Here is a 22381-nt window from a genome sequence, read left to right on the forward strand (position 1 = left end):
CTGTAGATATGGAGAAAAGAAATGGAGCAAAGCAAGAAATCTCCCAAAGAGAAACCTCACTGTGGCAATGGGACCTACAAAGCCTCCTGGGGCTGTGGGGCCCTGCTCTCCATGTTCGTTTGACTCCTGAAGAGTTAAGGTGTTTTTTGCAGCCCTTAGCCAAGGATGACTTCAGTGGGTGACTGGCCCACACCAGGAGAGGAGAGCGTGCTGCTCCTGGCAGCTTGCATGAGGAGTCCTGGCATGGTGCATGCTCTGGGGCTTCCCCTCTGTCTGCTCAAGCTCGACTTGTAGCAAAAAAAAAAGAAAAATCCCTGGTTGGAAATTTGTGTTCATGTGGTGGTGGGTGCCGAGTAACATCAGCGGCGTGCCAGGTAAAGGAGAATGCCTTGGGTCCCAACGAAACTCCCTGATGGCAGCCCAATCCATGCTCCTGGAGCAGGTAAAGCACCACTGCTGCTTGGCTCTCATGACCCATGGCAGGAGGGTAAAGACAGGCCCACCTACATTTGGGTGCTGCTGCTCATCTTTCCCAGCATCAGCATCGCTTGGTGCTGGGCTGCAGCCCAGAGATGCCAAAACACACATACTCAGCATTTACAAGTGGCCCCAACTTTTCCCCCAGCCTCTGCTGATCCCACAGCCATTAGACATGAGGTATCTGTGAGCAGCTCACCCACATCTGCCCACATCTGGACACAGCACCAGCCTGGCCCCAGCCCAGCTGCTCCCCCATGTGTAACTGCAGCGTGGTCGGAGAGGGAGCCACCAGTGAGCTCCCAGCAGGGACATGCCGATCAGGAAAGGGAGAATAAATGTCATTTATGTGCCAGGGAAACAGCAGAGTTTAACAACAGTAAAGATAAAATAGAAACTGGGAGGAAAAAAAATTCAGAGAAAGAACAAGCACAAAGGCTTCACCAACACACAAAACTGTATCAGGGATCTGAGATGGACCCTCAGTTCTCATCCCCCTGAGGACGGAGATTTCTGTAACACGGCAAAGATAAATACAACTGGGAACTGTATCATTAGAGGCGCTTTAAGCTCCCATATATAGCCTGGAAAGAGACTGTTGCTAAGAATAGTGGGGCCCAGATATTTCACGACATGAGAGTTGACAGATTTCTTCCCAGAACTAATAGGATGTGAGGCTATTTTAAACTTGCCCTGGTAAATAGTCAGGGCATTATTGAAGCGTTGGTCCTAGAAAATAAACATGGATCAAGAGATCTCGAGTTGGGGCCATTTCAATTAAATGCAGGATAAACACAAGGAAGGTTATTATGAAGGGTCTCCTTTCTAACCCTGAACAGAGACACTGATGGTGGGAACCAGCAAAATCAACTGGCTTGCAGCATCCTGAGCCATGAGCCTGGATGAAGCAGCGTGTGAAATCAGAGTTGTGATGGTGTGGTGGTGCAGCAGGGGCTGCCACTGCCACCAGCCCCTTCCCCCCTCCCTCAGTCCCCTACTGTCCGGGGACCCTCTGCCCCAGCCCACCTCCTGCACACCTTGGTCTGTGGGTCCCTTGGTCCAACACCAGTGTCAGACTCCCACCCTAAAACATCACTAAAAGTGATGGAAATCTTTCTGTTGGCTGGGTTGGGGGGGTTGGATGAGGCTACATTAATTTAGACTAAACAACCCCCATTTTGTAGCAGTATCTGCAGTGGGTTTTGGCAGAATTATAGCAGAAATAAACTATTCCCTTGTGTTTTCTTGGAACTCATGAACAGTGATGGCAGCAAATCTGAGTAACCTCTTTAATGTGCAACAACCAGTACGTAAAATAACACGCACTTCATGGTCAGAGTCCAGTTTTAAATAGAAATGACATGGTGGATACGTTACAATGACAAGTATATAGTGCTTTCAACATTATTTTCTCAAAAATAAAAATAGACCACATCGGAATATTGCATACAAAATGTAGAATTTGCCCTAAAATTCTATCAAATCATTTAAAAAATTACAAAAGTAAAATGCATACAAACTCCAGTAAAACTGAACAGTCTTACAAGTCAAGGATAGTTTACAAAGATGCTCTCCAACATGCAAAATCCTCTTCCTTCTCCATATGTTCATGTAGTTCAAAAAGCCCCAACTGTTAGGTGCGTCCCATAATTAAAAGCTTGGTTTTTTCCACCTTATCAAGTACTTTTCTAAAATGCACAACAGAAGACATTAAACTTGGTAGGGGAACAGAGATTTTAATCTAGCAAATATCATAGGCAGAGAAAATCAATATATTTGGAAAGCACATGGTTATCCTGGGGGAAGCAGGAGCTGATGGCTGGCTGCCCGTGGGGACACCCTGCAGCTCTGCTGGGCTTGCTCAGGTGACAGGGTGGCAGCAGAAAGGTCGGGGCACACAGAAGTGCAGGCAGGGGTTGAAGGAAGGAAGCCAACTCTGTTTTTGCATCATGGCTTACATTGCACATCCAGAGTACCCTTGCCCAGGGAGGGACATGTGGCATCCCCATCCCATTACAGGTGGGGAGAGCGAAGCCCCCCATGCACAAACAGCCCTTCCCCAAGGCTCTGAGCAGCTCTGTGACAGATCAAGTGCAGTGCCCAGGCTCTCACTATCCATCCCAGTGTCACACAAACCTGCACATCCCCCTCTGCAAAGGAAAACATGGGCTTGGGGTTGTTTTGGCTTTTACAAAGAGGTGGACTAAGGTTGGAGAAGTGGCCTCAGCCTGAAGGGAAAAGCTCCCCAAAAAGCAAAAAGGTTTTGCTGATGGTATTTTCTTCATGTAGCAATAACAAAGTGAGTGCAGTGGGCCTGTCCTGTTGTTAACAAGTGGATAAATCACATGGAGGAAGCCAGTGGGGAGAGAGACTATGTAGGCAGTAGTTATTGCAGAGAGCAAATCTGCACACCTTGGAAAATCAGCGACTCCATGCCATGTGCCATCACTATAGCTGTCCCTGCACACAAATCACATCACAAATTGAAAACAAACATCAGAAACTCATCCTTGAGGAAGTAAAAAAGGAGACTCTTAATTGGGCTTCAGAAGACACCCCTCCTGTGCAAATAATCCAGGCGCCCACCAGCATCACACCTCCTGGGCATCCTGGCTCAGCGCTTCCCTTCTCCCGCTCTGCCCTGGTTGCTGCCCCCCAGCCTGGGCACAAAGTTTCCTGCAGTGCTGCTGGGACTGAGCAGTGAAGAAGTGGTGTTGGGGCTGCAGAAACAGGTCCACACTCCAGAGCTGGGGGGGGCGCAAATTGCTCCAAACACGTTGTGATCCCAAGTAATAGGCAGGAGCCAGCACATCTGTGCAAATATTTGCTTTTGCTTGTCAAAACTTTGGACAGAGTTACATTTCTTCCTCTATTTTTTGGTTTAATCTGTCTTGAAACACAAACTGCAAAAATTGTGACCAGATTGACATCTTCTTCTGACTCCAGTGGGGCTGTGCCTGCTCTGTGACAGTTCTCCTCTGCTGGCTGAACTGACACTCCTGGAGGGAGCAAGGCAGGTATTCCTGTGCCACTCACAACCCACCTCACAGCAGTAATTGTTGCAGGGAAATGACTGGGGCCTCTGTGGATAGCTATGATCCCTCACACCTGAAGCAGTGAGCCTGGAGGCTGTCTGTCTGTCTGTCTGTCAGGAGGCAGCAGCCATGAGGCAGCATTTCTGCCTGCGCATGTTTCCCTCCTCTTCCTCCCAGTCCAGATGTTGGGACCCACAGATTATTAAGTTCTTGTGTGTTTTGGCAGGGTCAGCATCTACCCTTGCACGACTGTGCATCCATGCACGCGGTGGCCTCCTTGCATACCCCACATCCCTGCTCTCCCATGTGGTGCTTCAAGAACACTGAGAATTGGTGGCACCAACATCAAATACTAAATCCATACCAAATATTCATGTAGGGTTCCATACCAATGTAGTAGTTGTCCTGCTAAGTTATTACAATGGCCCATACTTAGTATAAAAGAAAACTCCCCAAGAATAAAAATGCCTTTGTCATAGATACTTACTAATATTTGCAGGTGACCCAACAGAAGAAATGAACAATTAAAGCCCTGCTGTCACAGCATTACAGAGCAGTTACATCTACTGTGCAAACTGTGTAATTCCCATTCATATTTCAGTCACTGCTCACAATTAAATTGCATTTCTCTTTCTTGTAACAGCTAATATATGCACATCAATCAATTCTGCTTGTTTATGTTGCAGCGCAAGGCTACCCAGTCACTTGCTCAGTTTACTGTAGAACAAGCCAGGCATTAACATCCTCATCACCTCAAACCTTCGAATTTTATATGATCAACTCAACATAATATTTCACTGTTGAGATGCCTCCTGGAACCAGGCCCCTCCCCTTACTCAATCCACCAGCCTGTTGTTCTCCCCAGGTTACCACTGCAAACACTGACACAGCCTGGGGTTTTCCAATCCACTCCAAGATTGAAGACATCCCACTTCTACTCATTTCAGCTCTGTCAGACAGTTGAGAGTGACTCCAGGATGCTGTGAGCCTGAATACCTAACACACGGTGTCTAGCACCTTGGTCTCTCTAGGTGTGGGAGCTAAAATTACAAGTTTCAGGCAAATTACAGTCTTTTTGTAACAGATTATTAGTTCACAATATTTGCAGAATCCTTTGGATCTGCACTGTCTTCCTGCTGGCATGATTTTCTAAAAAATCCCTACTTTCACGTATATTAAGCACACGGCCAGCCAACCCATCCCTCTAGAACTGGCCTGGGAGCACGGAAGCTCTTCTCCACACCTCCAGCTCAGGGGAGCAGGCAGCCACAGGGGAAGGTGAAGGAATCAAGAGGAATTAATGGTAACAGCAGTAACCAGAGACAGCAACCAGTGCTGCAAGTGGAGCCTACATATTCTAATCCTGAGCCTCCTCATGAGCAGCATGGAAGCCAGCACTGCTCTGTAGCTCAGGAGAAGAAAAACTAGCAGCACTGGAAGCTGAACCCAGAGTGTTACCAATCCAAACAGAAACTAGAGGAACAGCCCATATTTAAAATTAACTACTGAGAAAGAGTGATCACTATGGAGCATCCTTCCCAGCATTTCCAACACAAACCATAACACATTTACCTGTGGTTAAGGGGCCCAGCACTGCTGGGGAAAATGTTCCTCAGGGCTGTGAACTTATGGGCCATGAAGAGGGGCAAATTCTTTGGCTCCCCAGGGCGTCTTCCTCTGCTGGCAAGTCACAGGTCACACAGCAGCCAACATCATTACTGGTTCAAAAGTTAGAGAGACTTTGAACTTTCACTCATTATTAAGAAAAACATTAACTGTTTTGAGCCTATTCTGCACTATTGCTAATTGTATAAGCACTGTTTAGGGCTCTCCCTGAGCTCTCAAACTCAAACTTCTATCAAAATGCAGTTATCCTGGCAGCTTGCACCCTTTGTAAATCCAGACAAGGGTGGACCAAGTGATAACACTTATCCAAAAATATTCCTATGGGTTGAGTTGGGTTACTGACATGAAATGGACTGCTCCTCCACTGAAGGATGCTGCTATGGGGCACAGATGGGGATAAAATATTTTTCTGAGATCTCAGCAAGCACATCTACAATCCTCACCTGTCCTGAGCCAGACTTGCTAATAAAATAAAATCCTTACAGTGGTAGAGCCTCTGGAATAACAGATATAAGAAGGGGAAAGTAGTTACTGCACAACTTCAATTGCAGCTGGAGAGATGACTGAGTGTGTGAGAGGAACAGCTTTCCAGGTACCCAAGTCAGTGCAGAAGGGGCAGGAGGTGCTCCTGGCACTGGAGCAGATATTCCCCTGCAGCCCATGGTGAAGATCACTGAGAAGCAGCTGTGCCCCTGGAGCCCATGGATGTCCATGGGGGATCAGAGATCCACCTGCAGCCTGTGAAGAACCCCATGCCAGAGCAGGTGGATGCTTGAAGGAGGCAGTGACCCTGCAGGAAGCCTGTGCTGGAGCAGACTCCTGGCAGGACCTGTGGCACCACAGAGAGAGGAGCCCACACTGGAGCAGCTTTGTCAGCAGGACTGTTCCCAAAGGTCTGCACCCTTTGGGAGGGATCCACACTGGTGAAATTCATGGAGGACTGTCTCCTCTGGGAGGGATCCCATGCTGGAGCTTTGGAAGAGTGTGAGGAGTCCTCCTCAAGGGATGAGACTGTGTGATGATCTAACCACATTCTCCATTCCCTGTCTCCCTGCGCCTCTGGGGGGAGGAGGGAGAGAAAACCACAAGTGAAGTTAAGCCCAGAGAGAAGAGAGGGGTGGGGGGAAGGTGTTTTTAAGATTTGGTTTATTTCTCATTATTCTATTGTGATCTGACTGCTAATAAATAAACTAATTTCCCCAAAAGTCTGTTTTGCCTGTGATGGTAAATGGTGAGTGATCTCTCCTGTCCTTATCTCAACTCGAGCTCTTGGTTATATTTTCTCTGCCCTGCCCAGATGAGGAGGGCAATGACAGAGTGGCTTTGTTGAGCACGTGGCATCCAGCCACGATCAACCCCTCACACAGAGAAACATTACCAAAGCACTGGGATTGCAGTGAGCAATTCACACTGACTCAGAAAAACAATCAATGAGGTTTAAAACAAGAGGTTCACTCTTCTCCTGTGACTAAGGAGAGCCTGCATCTGGCAGCACTGACAATTATTTTGAACTGTTTGATGCTTTCTGGAACAGAGGCAGAATAGGTTATAGTCTGAACACTGCCTGAAGTGCTTCTCCATCTTAAAACAGTCAGGACAGTGAAAGGATTAGAAATCTCTGTCACTAGGGACAGTGCCTGAGCTGTGCAATTTTAATCTTAATATAGCTACAGTAAATTGCAGAAACAGAGCTCTGAAGAGCCATCCAAGCTTGCAGTTCTGCCATGACAATGCAACTCCAATCAGACTCTTGGCAAGCGATCCTTGGTTTCAGAAGACAATAGGTAGCAGCAGCTACTGGATACTGAAACTATTCTAGGCACTAAAACATAGTAAAAAGAAGTTGGATAGTTAATACCATTCATCCAAAAAACAGTAAGAGGATGATGCCAGTGGATCTGAACATGCTGTTTAGACTGATTTAGTAATCCCCGTGTAGGTTAGCTCCATTTCCACAAAGAGTCTGCTTCAAGACAGAAAAGATCATTTAGTAGCTGATACAGGTAATGAGCTAAATCCATTTTCAGTTACTCAGTAAATATATCCATTGCTCTGAAAACATAAAAGCCAGGAACAACTTGTTTTATTTTACTGCACAGACACACTCCTGAGTTAAAGGTCTTAGTGGCGTATTCTCTCTGCAAAAGGAGAGCAGGCAGAACGAACAGATTCGTGTCTGAAAAGTAGCGCTCAGTTCAGGGTTTATTTGAGTGAGCTTACAGCGTTGGTGTCACCCCAGGGCCACAGAGAAGAGCCCCACACTGGAGCAGAGGGTGCTTGATTCAGACTTCTGCAGACACAGAATCCTGCACACCAGGCTCCTCCAACACGTGCACCCACCCCCTGTGATAAAGCTGCCACGACAGGAAATCATTCGCCCCCTGAAAAAAATTCCTGTCGCAGACAGCGTATGCTCGTGTTTCCATTCACAGCCGTGACTGGCTTAGTTACAAACAGGCAAACCACCATCCCCAGACAGGATCACTTAAAATAAACCTATGTAAACACATACCCTTATATAACTTATATATATATATGTTATATATATAAGTTTTATTTGTGTGTACATAGATATAAATATGCACACACACACACACACGAACACACCCCCGTAACAATAAAGCACGGAACACACACACACACACACACGGCAAAATTGTAAATGATGCTGAACTGAAATCTAAGAATATAATTAAGAAATTATTAGCAGGTTTAAAAATTGATTTAAAAAACTATTCAAAGTGTCTTTAATATTTATGTTCAAGTAAGGGCCAGAATGACCACAGATTAGTATTGATAAAAAGAGCTGGCGTTAATTTCCCATATTATGCCAGAACTCATGAGTTATTTCTCATTGTCATTTCGCTATCAGCACACCTCATCAACTAGAAAGATTTTTTTTTTAGGAAACAGTGGTTTCTCAAGACTTGGGTTATAAGCAATATTGTTTAGGCACCCTCAATCATTAACTATTTCTAAAATCCACACACACCTTAGAGTATCAGAAGAGAACTAGCAGGACTCAGACATCCACATCCACAGTATTCAGTGTCACAAACAGGTCTTCACAGTAAAAAAGGCAGTACTGGAGACAGGGGATGGAAAGGTGACACAGTGGTGGTTTTTAGAACAACATTTAGCAAGAGTGACTCTCCAGTACACCACGAATGTTCCATATTCAGGAGATATGGAACCACAGTGGTATTTCAGAGATGACTGTGGGTGCAAGTTGGGATTCGGTGGCAGCTAAAGCTATTGTTTACTTGTGCTCCAGGGTGATTACAAACACCTCTAACAACACTGCAAGGATTATTTGGGATATTTAGTATGGCTAAAAACCCTGGTACCAGTGTCTTATATCAGAAATCACTTTATTAGAATGTAAATGTAGTGTACTGTTTAATGGACATTCAATATATAAATGACTAGTGACTTAGAAGAGATCTTAAAGAAAAGATTTTTTTTCCTTTCTCTTTTTCCTTTTGTTAAGATTATTCCTTATTTCTATTCTGATAGAAGACTGCAAAGATTACTGGTACCCTGGTGCATATAACCGTAAGTCAGCACACAGGCACACACACACACACAAAACGTACACCTCACTGCAACACATCGACAGCCCCTTAAATAGAGAGCCCCAGCTCTGGCACTGGGACCTGAACAGCAGATATATTCTCTTTGTGCATTTTGGCATCATTATCACCACTCAAGTTCCACATTTACAGCAAATCAAGGTGGTCTTGAACATAAGAACAACCCGTCCCTCACCCTCTCTAAATAAAGCCATGATTAAGTCTTGTAATTTCTTTGTGTTTCTGCTGTCCAGCTGTGCAAATCCAGGCAGATGTGCAGACTGCAAAGCTGACTTCCAGTCTCTTCCAACCCCTCACCAGTCTGGCATTATCACACAGAGACGACAACGTCGAGATAGAGTCTGTCGTAGGATTCACGGAAGCACAGGATGAGGAGCAGGCTGAGCAGACACGATCCTGGCAGGCACCAGTTGAACCAGGAAAACTCTGTAAAGCAGAACAGAGACCCAACCTGAATTATCAAACATGTTCTGTGTTTAAAGTGACCAAAACTTGGATTGATGGCTGTTTTGAAGGAAATTGCTGTGTTCTGAACAAAATCCTGACAGCCCTTGACTGATCAATGGTTGACAAGGTCTACGAGACTTCTCCATGGATGCCTCAAGTTATATATATATATATTTATAGCCAATGCCTCCAGCTAATGTTAATCCTCCTTATGCAACCTGCCAATGAAGAGAACAGGGAAAAAAAAATAAAATCTATCATTGCTAATGGAGAATAAACCACTTCCAAAGATTCTACTCATTAGTTCTTTGATTTCTATGGATTGAGAACTAAAACAAATTAAAAGTGTAGGAAAAAGTTGGATTTGATTTTGAATCAAACTTGCTACATCGTATAAGGAGGGAAAAGCAATTCCTCAGAAGAAACCTGTGCTTAGTACAATCAATTCAACTTAAAACTAGTTGCAAAAACAACTCCTCAGAAGCCTCTTTTTAGCTGTTGGATGTAATGTACTGCTCTTAAAAGGTTGTGTTCCATATTCAAGAAATCCTATCATCTGATATTTGCCTACTAATTAACAGTTTTATTCAATTTTTTTCAAACTAAGTGCACCACAATTTCCTTTTTTAAAAAGAATCTGTCAATTTACTGAAGAAATATTAATTTCACTGGAGATATTGTTCTATTTATTTTTTAAAATTTTCCTTTATTATTATTACTGATTTAATTTTACAGAACCTAAACTCTCCCTCAAGGTCTCTTAATCAAAATCAAGGCTTCAGCACTGCTACATTCTTAAATCTGTAATTTATATTGCTAAAAGAAAAATCATCATTTATATTACACAATGCAAACAACAAAAGTCAGAAAGTCTAAAAAAATCAACTTTCCAAAACCAATAACCTTCAAACAACTCCTTCCCTGATCCACCATAAACCCATAGGGATTTGTTTAGGTAGTAATGTTATTAAAACCAAAATAAAATCTTTCTAGGCTTGGAGAAGACTGTGTTATGTGTTGCCAGAAGTCAATAGTCAGATGCTTTGCTATTATTTTCCGTATAATATTCTTGTTTAATTGGATTAAACAGACTTTAACTCAAAATTTCTAACACACCAAATTTAACTTGTGAATCTTTTTTAATCCAGAATTTGTGACAGCTCTGGCGATGCAGCGAACGCATCGATCGCATGAAGCCAAAGGTCAGTTTGCTTTTGTTTTTCCCTCAGAAGTCCCTGCAGAAAAGCCAAAGGAAAACACATCCAGAGGCTACAGCTTTCGGGTGCAGGACACAGCACTAGCAGGGAGGCTGAGCTTTAGGAAGGTTTACATCTCCACTGTGGTAGATGAACCAAAATCTTGAGGGCACTGGAAAGCTTCCAGGCTTTGGGTCTTTCACAGCATTTGCAATATCAGAGGAGAAGAGAAATCAGAATTAAAACTACTGAAAGATTATTTGGCCTAAAAGGAAAGACCAAAGGAACAAGATGAATTTGACTGAGTTTTGATTTATCTGTAAGCTTCTCAAATGCCATTAGAGGATGTATTTGAATCAAATGAAAGCAAATGATTAAGATCATTATCGACCCCTTAAAGGATTTTTTTTAGTCAGAGGAGCCAACAGCACCCACTGGCACTGACCCCCTCAGTGACCACATACTCTCTTGTACTTTCAATCAAAGAATGGAATGTCCTAAGCACAAATTACATTTTTTTTTTACTTTTTTTGTTTTCTCCTTTGAAGAAATAGGGAAAATATTCCAAGTATACGGATATACCAATTTCAGGTTTGTCCTTACCTGCATTTACTGATACCTGCTAGGAAAAGAAATACTAGAGACCAAAAATGGCCCCAAATACCCTATTTATGAGGGAACGAGTTCACCTAATCATAATTCTTCCATCAGAAGTGAGACACTGTATTCCCATCCTCAGTTATTAAGTAATGCCAAACGCTGGATTGCTACTCTGAAAAATGCTGAAAAAATTATCAGAATATTCTGTGTCATCTTTCCAGTTCAGGTATGAATGTCAGAAACTATAATTCACACCAATTAATATTTAAAAAATTAATATTAAAAGCATATTTTAAAATGTAAAGACTAACTCTCATATCACCCGAGGCTAACCTGGTTAGCATTCAGATTTTACAATGATGCAGTTGAACAACAGTATTAAAAAAAAATAAAATTCTCTCCGTGTTCACAGACCACAATTTGGAACAGTGTTGTCATCCTACTTTGTAATTCCATGGCAGAAAGATACAAACTATGCTGAAAAACGGCCCCAGGTTGTAACCTTGATAATTTCTAGCAGAATTCATTCTGAAATTTGTCAGTCTCCTCTTGGTGATAAAACACAACATTTTAAGAAGTAAATGCTTTCATGATAATACATAAAAGCTCATATTTGCTAATGGTTTACAAGTCTTGCATCATGATGCAAACGTTTACCACAACGACAAAAGACAAACCAAAAATTTGCATCTTTGAAAGACATTAATAAAGACCACTTCCCTTTGAAAGCAAGTTGGGTTCTTATTTTACAGCTTAGAGTAATAATATGTATTATAGCCTACTAAATAGCAAGTTGTAAGTTTTAATTACGAGTTACAAGGAAGCCAATACTTGAGAGATGAGAAAGTGTGAAGAAGTTGATGAGAACATCAAGCAAAACACTGATGTGCTGGATTAGGCCACAGGATTGTCTAAAGGAATGGCTATTTCAACTTTGAGCAGTGTTGAAGAGTTGCTCTCTCCTCTGCAATGGTACATCCAACCCACTGAACAGAGTTGACCATAAATGGGGCATTTCTGCTCTGCCCCTCCTGGGCAATACAATTTTACCCAGAAGTACAAGATTGCATTAGCTTTACTGTGGTTTTGAACACCCACAGATATAACCATTATTAACGGTCACATTACCAGGCCTTTAAAAAATATGATGACAATGTGTACCTTGATGTACCTGGCTACAGCAAATTTAAGTGGAATGTATCCTGCATCTAAGTAATTTCATTTTTATTAGCATGCACATAGGAAAGAACAATTAAAATTCTCCTTCCTTGCTGCCCCATTGGGGGATTCAAACATTTGTTTATTAGAGAAATTGTATGAGCAAATCCTCCGTTTTACTGACAAAGGTATGTCTTACTGGAGAATTACATTTTCAAAGTGGCTTATATTTCTTACCTGTATGGTAAAATGTGAGGAAAAACAAAAGCACTCCCATAAACACATTACTCAAGAAGGTGACAACTCCACAGCTAATTCCTTCCGGAACAGGGTAGACTGTCTCCACAAAGAGCTCAAAGAATATTGGTACGCTGCTGTTGAGGAATATACCCAACAAAATGCAGGATGTGTACAGCGTAGCTATAACACAAACAAAAACAGTTATTAATTTCATGCTGGTATTTTTTCCCCCCTATTCAGAGCTGCCAAGAATACTGATATTTGAATAACCAAAAAAACGCATAAACTTATTTTTATCCTCTGTGTATCATAAAGCATATCACATCCCACTAGCTTTAGGCAGAATGCATGCATTGATTTGGAAAAAAATATCAGAAATACTGATTTATTTATTTATTTATTTATTTATTTAAACAGAACCCAGGAAAATACACGCAGTGATTTGGAATTCACTTGTAAGTAAAACAAACAACAAAATTATGAATGCAGAGCATCACCTACAGTTTGATTTACCTCTGAAACAAACAGAAAATATTGTCCTCCAAACAATTAGGACAGGGAGCAATTAATGCACCAAATTGGAAATGGACGTGGATTAACCTTTTGACTTAGCTCTAAAGGTCAAAACTAATTCTGCTTCCATTTTACAAATAAATACTAATGATCTACCAGATATCAAGACATTAGTATTCAGCACAGCCTGAGCTGCAACATGTTGAATCCCTTCTGGCTGCAAAAGGAAATGAAGGGCACCCAGCGCCTGACAGGAACGGGATAGATTTGATAACGCAGATTATTCACTGCTGTACAACAAATTGTTTTTCTTGGACAAATCAACAGAAGAATATAGACATTTCCTCAGTAGCCTCGACTGTTTTGTTCTACAATTTCTAACACTGCCAAATACTTTACAGTGCTTAACAGAGAAGCCTACATTATCATTTAATAAATCTATTATAACTATTTCTGGGGAAAAAAAGAAAAAAGGAAAACTGAAAACTTCAGGAAAATTTAGTACCAATTTAGAAATTTAAATAAGTCTTTCCTTAGTGCTGTTTTGGGATGGGAAAGATTTCCTGGCCTGCAAACTCAACAACTCAAGGTTACTGATCGAGTAAAAAGAATAAAGAAATTATTTGGTTTGAAAAAAAATGAGAAAACTCTGGAATAATTTCTGAAGTTTCCACCAAAATTATAAGAAAACGTAAAGAAAAAATTTTCAGATACAAAAGTATTACAAAGTCACAGAGAAATTATTTATAGTATATTTTCACTTCACTATGGTACAAAATCCTTAGACAATTTTTTTTTCATATAGGTATATACAGTTATATTTCAGTTTAATTTACACTCTTCTGTCTTGGAAAGGGGAGAACTGAAACAGCTTTGCTTCATCTTCTGTTAAGCATTGCTCAAGCTTTCAATTGAGAAACTGTTAGGAAGCAGGAAACTTCCACCTTCAAAAAATAAAAAAAAAAAAAAATCACTGTTTCTTAAAATGTGAAGAATCATGGGAAAGAGATAAAGGCATTAAAAAGCAGAAAGGGCTGTCTATCAGATTCTCTATTTGATATGGTTTGTTTCCAAGGCACAAAGAAATATTTCTTTCTCTACAAAGGATTTCTCTAGACAAGAAAAGGGAGGGAGAGCTGGCTCCTGCTTTTTAAAATATACCACAATACTCTGAGCTTTTAAGAAAAAACAAACAAAAAACCACCAGCCCCCAAAAAAACCAACCACCCCTCCCAAAAAAACCATGGTAACTTTCCCAACTCTTAAATTCTCTTATCATAAACTGCAGAATAAACCAAAGAAATCAATGCAAGGTATGTCCAAGCGTTGTCAGAGAGGAAGAAAAAAAACCAAACCAGTATTAGGATGTTCTTCCTAATGGGCTCTTCCACCTAACACACTAAGAACTGATTTCCTAGTTAAAAGATCCATAGATTTTTACTGCAAGTCCTTGCCAGTATTTAAAATTTCATGAGCCACTCTTTGAACTCCCGCTTACCTCAAACACCACTGCATGTTGCTCTAACTGTCTCTAACTGCTATCAGGGGTAGCCAGAAAATCCAAACATACTCGGCTATTTGAAATTTTTGTACTTGCTTAAGAAACCAACACATAAACAAAATATAAGAATCTCTTAAGACAAATGAACATCTGTCCCTTATTACACTCAGTTGAAGATATCTATAGGTAACTACTTGCTATACTTCTAGAGAACATTTCAGAACTTTCCCCAAAGAAGAGAAGGTGTCAGCCAGTTGTAATTCTGTATCAGAAACTCAAACAGCAGAAATAGCCATAAAGCTGCTGAAAGCCACAGCAGCACCATGAAAAGTGGAGCTGTGTACAGAATGTCAGAGGCAACACCTCTCCAGGAGGGCTGAATCATCTGCCATAAAGACCAACACCCAGGAAAGGGGAATCACATGCCTCTGATTAAAGGCAGTCCAGAGATGTATAATTTCTAGAAACTCAAGAGTCAATGAGATTAAGTAAAAAATATCCATCAAAGATTAGCAGCCATTTAAAAGATTATGACTTCAAATTTTAGTTAACCTAGTAGGTGCCAAAGTTTTCATAAAACAAACAGGAGACTTCAAAATAGACCTGTAGGTTTAAAATATGCTAGTTGAACTACATCATTACTCATCACTTACTAAAATGTGTTAAGAGAACCAGACCATAAGTGAACAAGTGGAATAACTCTGTATTTTAGAAACTACACCCTCACATTTCCTTGTCATGACACTCAGCAGCACCCACCAGCACACACCTCACACTTCCATAGTATTAGGAGCAAAGCAGCTTTAGCATCATCCTTTGGTTGCCCCAGAGTGTTACCTGCCTTGTGTATGCACACCAAAAACTGCCAGTTGAATACCAATGACAACACCTCAGCTGCAACCACAGGTAATACTGAGGAAACAAGGTCTATCCATAGGTACACTCACCTTTGGAATTAAAAAGCAGAAATGTCATGGCAACAGGACAGACAGAATACAGCATCCAGAAGATGCCAATTTAAGTTCTAACATCTAATGGAAATGACAGCTTTTAACTGGTAAGCCACAAAAAGAAGCTCTGAAAGTGGAGGAGATGTGCACATCTGAAAGCCTTCCTTAATGGGTACATATTGTAGTGATGGGAAACTGTTTTTTATTTCATGTATCTGTAAATCACCCGGGGTCGTCCTCAGTGATATACAAATAAGCTTATTTCATTCACTTGGCAACTAAGGCACAAATCCAACCAGTCAACTAAACAAAAACTTGAAGAGAAGATATGCAGTTTCAGAAAAATAAGTAACAGAAAGAAGTAAAGTAAGAGTTCAAAAGTGTTTTTTGCTTTTTATTTCACAGGCTAAATAGCATATCTCACATTCCAGCTCACGGGCAACAAGATAGCAGGGAGAACACTACCTATTAACGGAGACCATTTGCTTTCCATTACAGTGACCTTGCATTGAATGAACACAAACAATTACCATGATTTTATACTGCAGAAGAACAGCTGCTAAAGTTACAGCAAATGTTCTTTCAATTAAGACAATCTTAATGACAGTCATCAAAAATGAATATGAAAGCAATGACAAAAAAAAAAGAAAAAGAAAAAAAAATAGATGATTTACCAAGAAACTAACATTATGTCCTAAGAACTACCAACTAGCCTGGATAGGCATACAGCAGGGAAGTATGTCATGCTATTAGTATAAAAAAAGATCACTTTTTCTTAGGAAAAGGAATTAAATGCCTATGAAGCTATGTGCAAAGTCGTATATCCAAGACAGTGGCAGCTATGGACATCAACAATGGAACTGGGCTAGGTTTCCTAAAACATGACATTAATTGAAATAATTTAGAACATATTTATGTGCATTAAGCAGCTATTTCTCAGGCTAGTCACTGCAAAAAGATCAGGAAAAGGAAAACACCCATCCCAAGCACAGCTGCTTCAGAGAACTGGCCAGGAACTGCTGCAGCACGAGGCTCAAGCTATGCTTCATCTTGTCATGTTCATGTTTGAGGTATGAGGCAATCCATGCTATTCCCTCAGCACTCATTCTCCTGGCTAGGAAGGAAGCAAGGAATAAAATGTGCCTTGATAATACAATTAGAGATGTTACTAATTAGATGAATCAATGTACTGACTTGGGACTGATGATGATACAGTGGCTTAGCACAAAGAGAAGAAAAAGTGGTAAGAAGCCAAGAAGGAATCGTCCTTCTTATCTCCTACACGCCTTCAGCTACTGGATGGCAAATACATGCCTGTATCCCAGAAAAAGACTTTCTTTTCTCCCAGCCACAAGCTGTGGCAAAAGCTTTATACCGATAAAAAAATAATCAAGGAAAAAATTAGGAATTCAAATAGGGAAGTAATTTAAATTACAGAATTCACCTGGTGTCCCCAGAGGAGCTTGCAACACAGCAGGAGACTCAAGTATCTCTGACATTCAAACAATTTCCCACAATATTCCAGGATGTTCTGCAACAGGTTTAGCAATTTACTCTTAAAGTATACCATCACTAAATGTATAACTACAGAGCCTGATCCAAATCCGAATGAAATTGATGGAAGGACCTCCAGTGATGTGACAACTTCTTATCAACCACTGGCACATGTATCTTGGCTGATTTTTAACAAAGAATATGAAATACTACCATTTAAAAAAAAAAAGTTTTCAGATAAATTTACACAGGCAATGCTGCATCAACTGCAAGCAGGTGGTGCAGTACTTTCTTCCAAAGTCCTCTGCCAGAATCTCTTGAACTCTGTACATTTTGTAACAGTTCTCTTCTGAGACACACTGAGCCAAGACTCACACAAATTTTATGTGGATAAACAGGAAAGTAAATACAACAGAATATGTTCTCTTGGGTGCAGCATACAATTTAAAGCAAAACCTATGAAGGTTTAGGGCACTCTGTTAGTACGCATTATAACTATATTCCAAATTTCAAAGTGAAACGATAATGCCTCATGTGGATGCAGTCTGTGTTGACTTTAGTGCTTCAGTATCCCCATGAATGATCTGAACAATTCAAAGTTAGTTCTTACCAAAATCTAAAGTCTGTTAAAGTAGAATAAAACCTCCCTATAATCTAATTCTGGCCACTGGCCATGGCAAGAAAAGTCATAGAAGAAGTCCCCCTTAATTTTTCCATGAGAAATGTGACTCCCTCAAGGTAAGACAGTAAATTTTACTGTAATTCATTTATAGGAACAAAAAAACAGAACAGAAGAAATATGTCTCTGTAGTGCACGTTTATAACATCAATATGTTTCATTGTCTGGATTTCCATTCCAGCACACACTGATCAAATTGTTATCTCATGATATAGTTTTGAAAGTAACCAAAAATCTGATCAAATTTGATTTGTTCTATATACTTCTCATGAGAAGAGAAAAGCAAGTGGAATTCTCTTTGAAAGCAGAGTATTCAGTTTGGAGAACTAAGAAGTAAAGAAATTACTGAGTAAGCCTCAAGATATAAAGGAGGGGGGCTGGAAATTACACAATATTTGAAGTTTGCTATCAATGGATATTGAAGGTGGCCAGATCCATAGATATTCATCCCTGAAATGCTCCTCCTAAATTTCAAGCACTGTATACTGTTTAACACTGTTTTTAAAACTGTGTTCAAATAAGCCCCCTAAATTAGTTCTTCTTTAGGCACTCTTCTATCTGTGCAGTTATAGAACCTGTCTACAAAACAAAGGTCATTACTCCCATCCTATGAGCGGGAAAAGCACAACAGGAGTGGGGGTAATGATTTGCCCACAGCCATAAGCAAGTTAGTGTTTTCAGGTCACTGTTTTATCCTCTGGTCCCCCTGCCTTATACTTACCAAGCACATCTTGTTTATAGTAAAGAAATTAAACAGAAATAATAAACCAATCAGTATCAAATTATTAACATCTCTCTTTTTCAATACTGTGCTTTGTAGATGAGGACAGAGAGACAGATGTGTTTATAATGTTCAATCTGTTGAACCTGAAAATAAAAGTGTAGGCTGCCTAACCTAAATATAGTCATCAACTCATGGAGTTGCCACCATATTCAGAGTGTCTGCCATGCAGCACTAGAAAAGATTTTGTAAAGCAAAATTCCACTGAATGTGCTCATAAATATTAGAATATTCTTGACATGCTATGCTGAAAACATTCAATCTGAGCTGTGAGCAACTAGCATTGCATATCAATTTTTGGAAAATGCTAGTATTTGTATCCAGAGATACTACCAGCAATACAAAGTGGCAAGATACCGAAACTGGCATTATAATGCCTTACACAATTATTTTGGGTCGAAGTATCCCATTGTACATAAATTCACATAATGAAGTTCAGTACAAAGCAAACTAACAATGAACTTGGCACAGAGAAACAGATCAGCAGCTGCGCTCAGACTTCAATGGAGAAAACTATTTCAGTGCTCGATGTGTACACAAAATTGTCTTTGAAACTGAAATGCAAATAATATACATTAAAATTAAAATTTCTTAAAATAAAATTCAGGCTTGCTTAAAATATAAATCAATTCCAGAATCAAGGTTTTTGGAGAGCTGTGATTAGCTGATGAGAGGTGTTTTAGACAGATGATACAGTAGCTATGATGGCACTGTATCATTATTGCCTTGCTTTCTTTTTTCCCCACACTAGTTGTTACAGTTCATGTATATGACTCTGAATATACTTTTTATAAAATCTTTTGGAGACACATTAAGAAGTCAACAACTGACAGAAAACTTGTCTTCCTCTATGGCTGGAGGAAAAATGGAGCATATTATGCAAATGCAAAACAATCCAGGCATTACTCAATACAAACAATGCTAAACAGTATAATTTAAAAAAAAACTCTCAAATGCAGTCATTGATTTTTCATATCTGCATTAAAGGTCTCCATTCTACATAATTACACTTTGTAGGAAACATCTTTAAATGATGTTGTGCCTATTTACAAGGAATTAGGAGAATATTATACGAGCAAGGTCAGGAAAATACACTTTGCTGTGACTGTTTTTTAAAATACATTTCCTCCCCCAATATTTAAACCAGACATTACCACAACTGCTACAAAGAATACTGATTAAAAGAGAAGGGCTGGTTTGTTTGTGTTTTAAAAACAAATCTTTAGAGATTTTCTTCCCTTCCCTTTAGGATGTATAATTGGCCAAACTCTCATCTTTTTAGCATTTAAAAAGTCTGCTTCCATGTAAATGTATCCACCTAAGGGCTTGCTCTGGAGACCGGGTGGGAGATGGGCAGAGGGTTTTCAAAAGAGGGAAATGAGCTAGGTTATTGGGGAATCACCCAATATCCACATGGTAAAGGAAAGACTGGTTCTGGACCTGGGGAAACCCCTATCAAGGTCTGCCTATGGATGCAAACTTTATTCATGGATCAAGCAGCTGTCAGGTGAGATGTGGCAGATGATTGTTATCTAACCAGCCTGCACCTCTGTGGTGAAGCTTCCTGCTGTAACACCTGGGCCAATACAAGGGCTCCCATGAAGTGTCTTGCCTCCTCATCAAAATGCCTTTCCTGACCCATGGAAGAGCTCCCTTTTAACGGTACCAGCAGTCTGTCAGATCATGTGGATATTTTAGCAGTTTCCAGGTATTGCTGAAGATGGCAATGCGTATGGTTTTGTAGGGCAAAGTCTGACTTGTTCAAGAGGACAACACTGGAGGCAGGCCTCGAGAGGAGGTGGAAGTCCCTCCCAAAATGGGAGCTACATAGTTGGAAAAGATCAAATGTACACCTGCACAAGTTTCCATGTCAGTTTTGAACCCTGCTTGGTCTGCCTCAGCATTTGAATGAGGCTGAAGGTGTGGACTGAGATCCATCACTGGCTCTGTAGCACTGCCAAGCCCAACAGTTGTGCTCTTTGCCACAGGGCAGGAAGAAGTAAGTGGAGGAGCCTTTTAACCTTCTATCAACATCAAACCCTGCTGCTCTCAGTAACACAACAATCCCTGCTTTGCAGCAGGTGCTCAGTGCTGCCTGAAAAGCATCTCTGGGATACAAAGCATTACATGGACCTCTTCTGAAAAGAAAAAAAACAAACCAAAAAAAGAAACTAGAGATAAAAAGAAAACTACGAGAAAAAGAAAAAAGAAGGGAAAAACAAGAAAAATAAAGAGAAAAAAGAAAAAAATGAATGAGGAAAAAAACTCCACAACGACTGCTGCTTTTGTTTTGCACATCTTCCACCTCTACAAAAACACACAGAGGATAACTACCTGGCAGCCCACTGTCAACATCAGCCCACTGAGGATGCAGAGTGACTTCCACCTTTACCAGCTACCACAAATCACTTCCCAAAGCTGCCAGCCCACGGCCTGCATTTGACCTCCTACGTTTGTACTCTGATATACTCTACATCTCAAACTTTTAATTAAAAGGAGAAGAAAAAAAGAAGTTCATCCAAATCAATTCAAATGTACCGTTTCTCCCAATTACTGTGAATGCAGAGGTCATCATCATATTGCATCATTACATTGAGGAATAATCTAGCATGAAGGCCTATAAATTAGCTTAAATAGCTTGTGTGTTTTCATCCATAACAGCATATTTCATAGAGATATACCACTGCTTTTCTGTGTACAAGAAGCTAAATTGAACAGGCACATAACATCTCTTTTATATGAACTTTAATGAGAAGAGCCTGATATGAACCTTCCCCCACCACCTATCTATGAAATTTAAACATAAGAAAAAAGAGATCTTATTTGGTGCTTGCACATTAGACTCTGATGCTTTTGATTGACTTTTTTTTTCTGAGGAATGCACCACATTGCTGGCACTTCTATTCAAAACAAGCTTGTGTTTTAAAGGAAATGGTTCAGTATTTACAGAGACATATATAAGAACACTACTGACATAAAACTCTAAAATATAATTACAACTTAATCTAAGGAATCATCCATTTTAAGAGAAATAATAGCTGCATGAAAAGAACAACCCAATCCCCAGATTTTTATCAAGGGATGCTAGTTCAGGATACTGTATATCAAACCTCAAACACCTTACATACTTTCATGTCCTGACAGTGGATTACCTTTCCAAAAAAACCACTGCAATGCACCTATTTGCTATAAACAAGTAAAAATTCTTATAGAACCCATGTCACATGCTGAATTCTTTACAAAAAAAATAAAGTAAAATCAGAGAGAGCTCCATCAGTTTTATTTTGGAGTACTGGTGAGCACATACATAATGACTTTCACCTCTTGAAACCTTTCCGCTTCATTCTTATGCATAGACTTGAAGAGACATTTATGTATTTGGCTTGTTGCATCAATTCAGAGGATAAAGTTACTGTAAAAATTTACATTACTGCAGGCTTGTAGCGACGAAGCAGGCAAGCACAAGAAAAAAGTTTTTATTGCATTTATTTTAGATTTGATGGAAAAGTGTAGTCATTTGGTATGACAACAGCCATCATGAAATTTCATTTGTTTATTGATTAAATTATGTTTTATTTAAGCAGAATTTTTTTGAAAACATTGAAATTTCAAGATAAAGCACAAATTGGACCTATCCATCCAGATGGTGTTGCTCCTGAACTGATCATGTATTTCAATTTTCTGTACCCATTTTAGTTTATAGTTGTGACATTTGCAATGCACCAAGGACACTCACTGAAAATCAAAGTTAATTTGAGTAAAACAGTATTCTATATACTCTCCACATCAAACTCTTTAATTAAAAACGAGAAAAAAAAGTTTTTGTTTCTCCTATAATGCATGAATTGCCTATAACAAAGACAGCACTTTATTTAAAATGGATTTACAGAATTCTTTATTAAATAAATATATTTTTAAATCTCAATGGCTTAGGTTTTACTGTAACTCATTACTCTGTTGAAGGTCTTGGAATTACAGGTGGATCAGTCCTTTGGTGCAGATAAGAAGGTGAAGGACAGAGTTTTAAGAACTAAGCAGCACTAATTTTCAAATAAAGGTACAGCTTGCTGGTAGCCTGAGTAGACCTCTGA

At 40.1% G+C, this 22381-nt stretch overlaps 1 protein-coding gene across 1 annotated transcript in view; it reads right to left on the reverse strand.

Moving 5' to 3' along the window:
- Positions 1-1752: 1752 nt before the first annotated feature.
- Positions 1753-22381, reverse strand: part of SLC49A4 (solute carrier family 49 member 4) — a 69145-nt gene continuing 48516 nt past the window's right edge. The window contains exons 8-9 of the mRNA XM_051787629.1: positions 12370-12552; positions 1753-9157 (exon numbers count right to left, since the gene is read on the reverse strand). Of these exons, the coding sequence (XP_051643589.1) occupies positions 9042-9157; positions 12370-12552 (299 nt within the window). The 3' untranslated portion in view covers positions 1753-9041. The remainder of the gene's footprint in view (positions 9158-12369; positions 12553-22381) is intronic.

Source organism: Manacus candei, unplaced genomic scaffold (genome assembly GCF_025592945.1).
Source record: "Manacus candei isolate 608988 ecotype Guabito, Panama unplaced genomic scaffold, ASM2559294v1 h1tg000023l, whole genome shotgun sequence".
In the NCBI taxonomy this organism is placed as follows: domain Eukaryota; kingdom Metazoa; phylum Chordata; class Aves; order Passeriformes; family Pipridae; genus Manacus; species Manacus candei.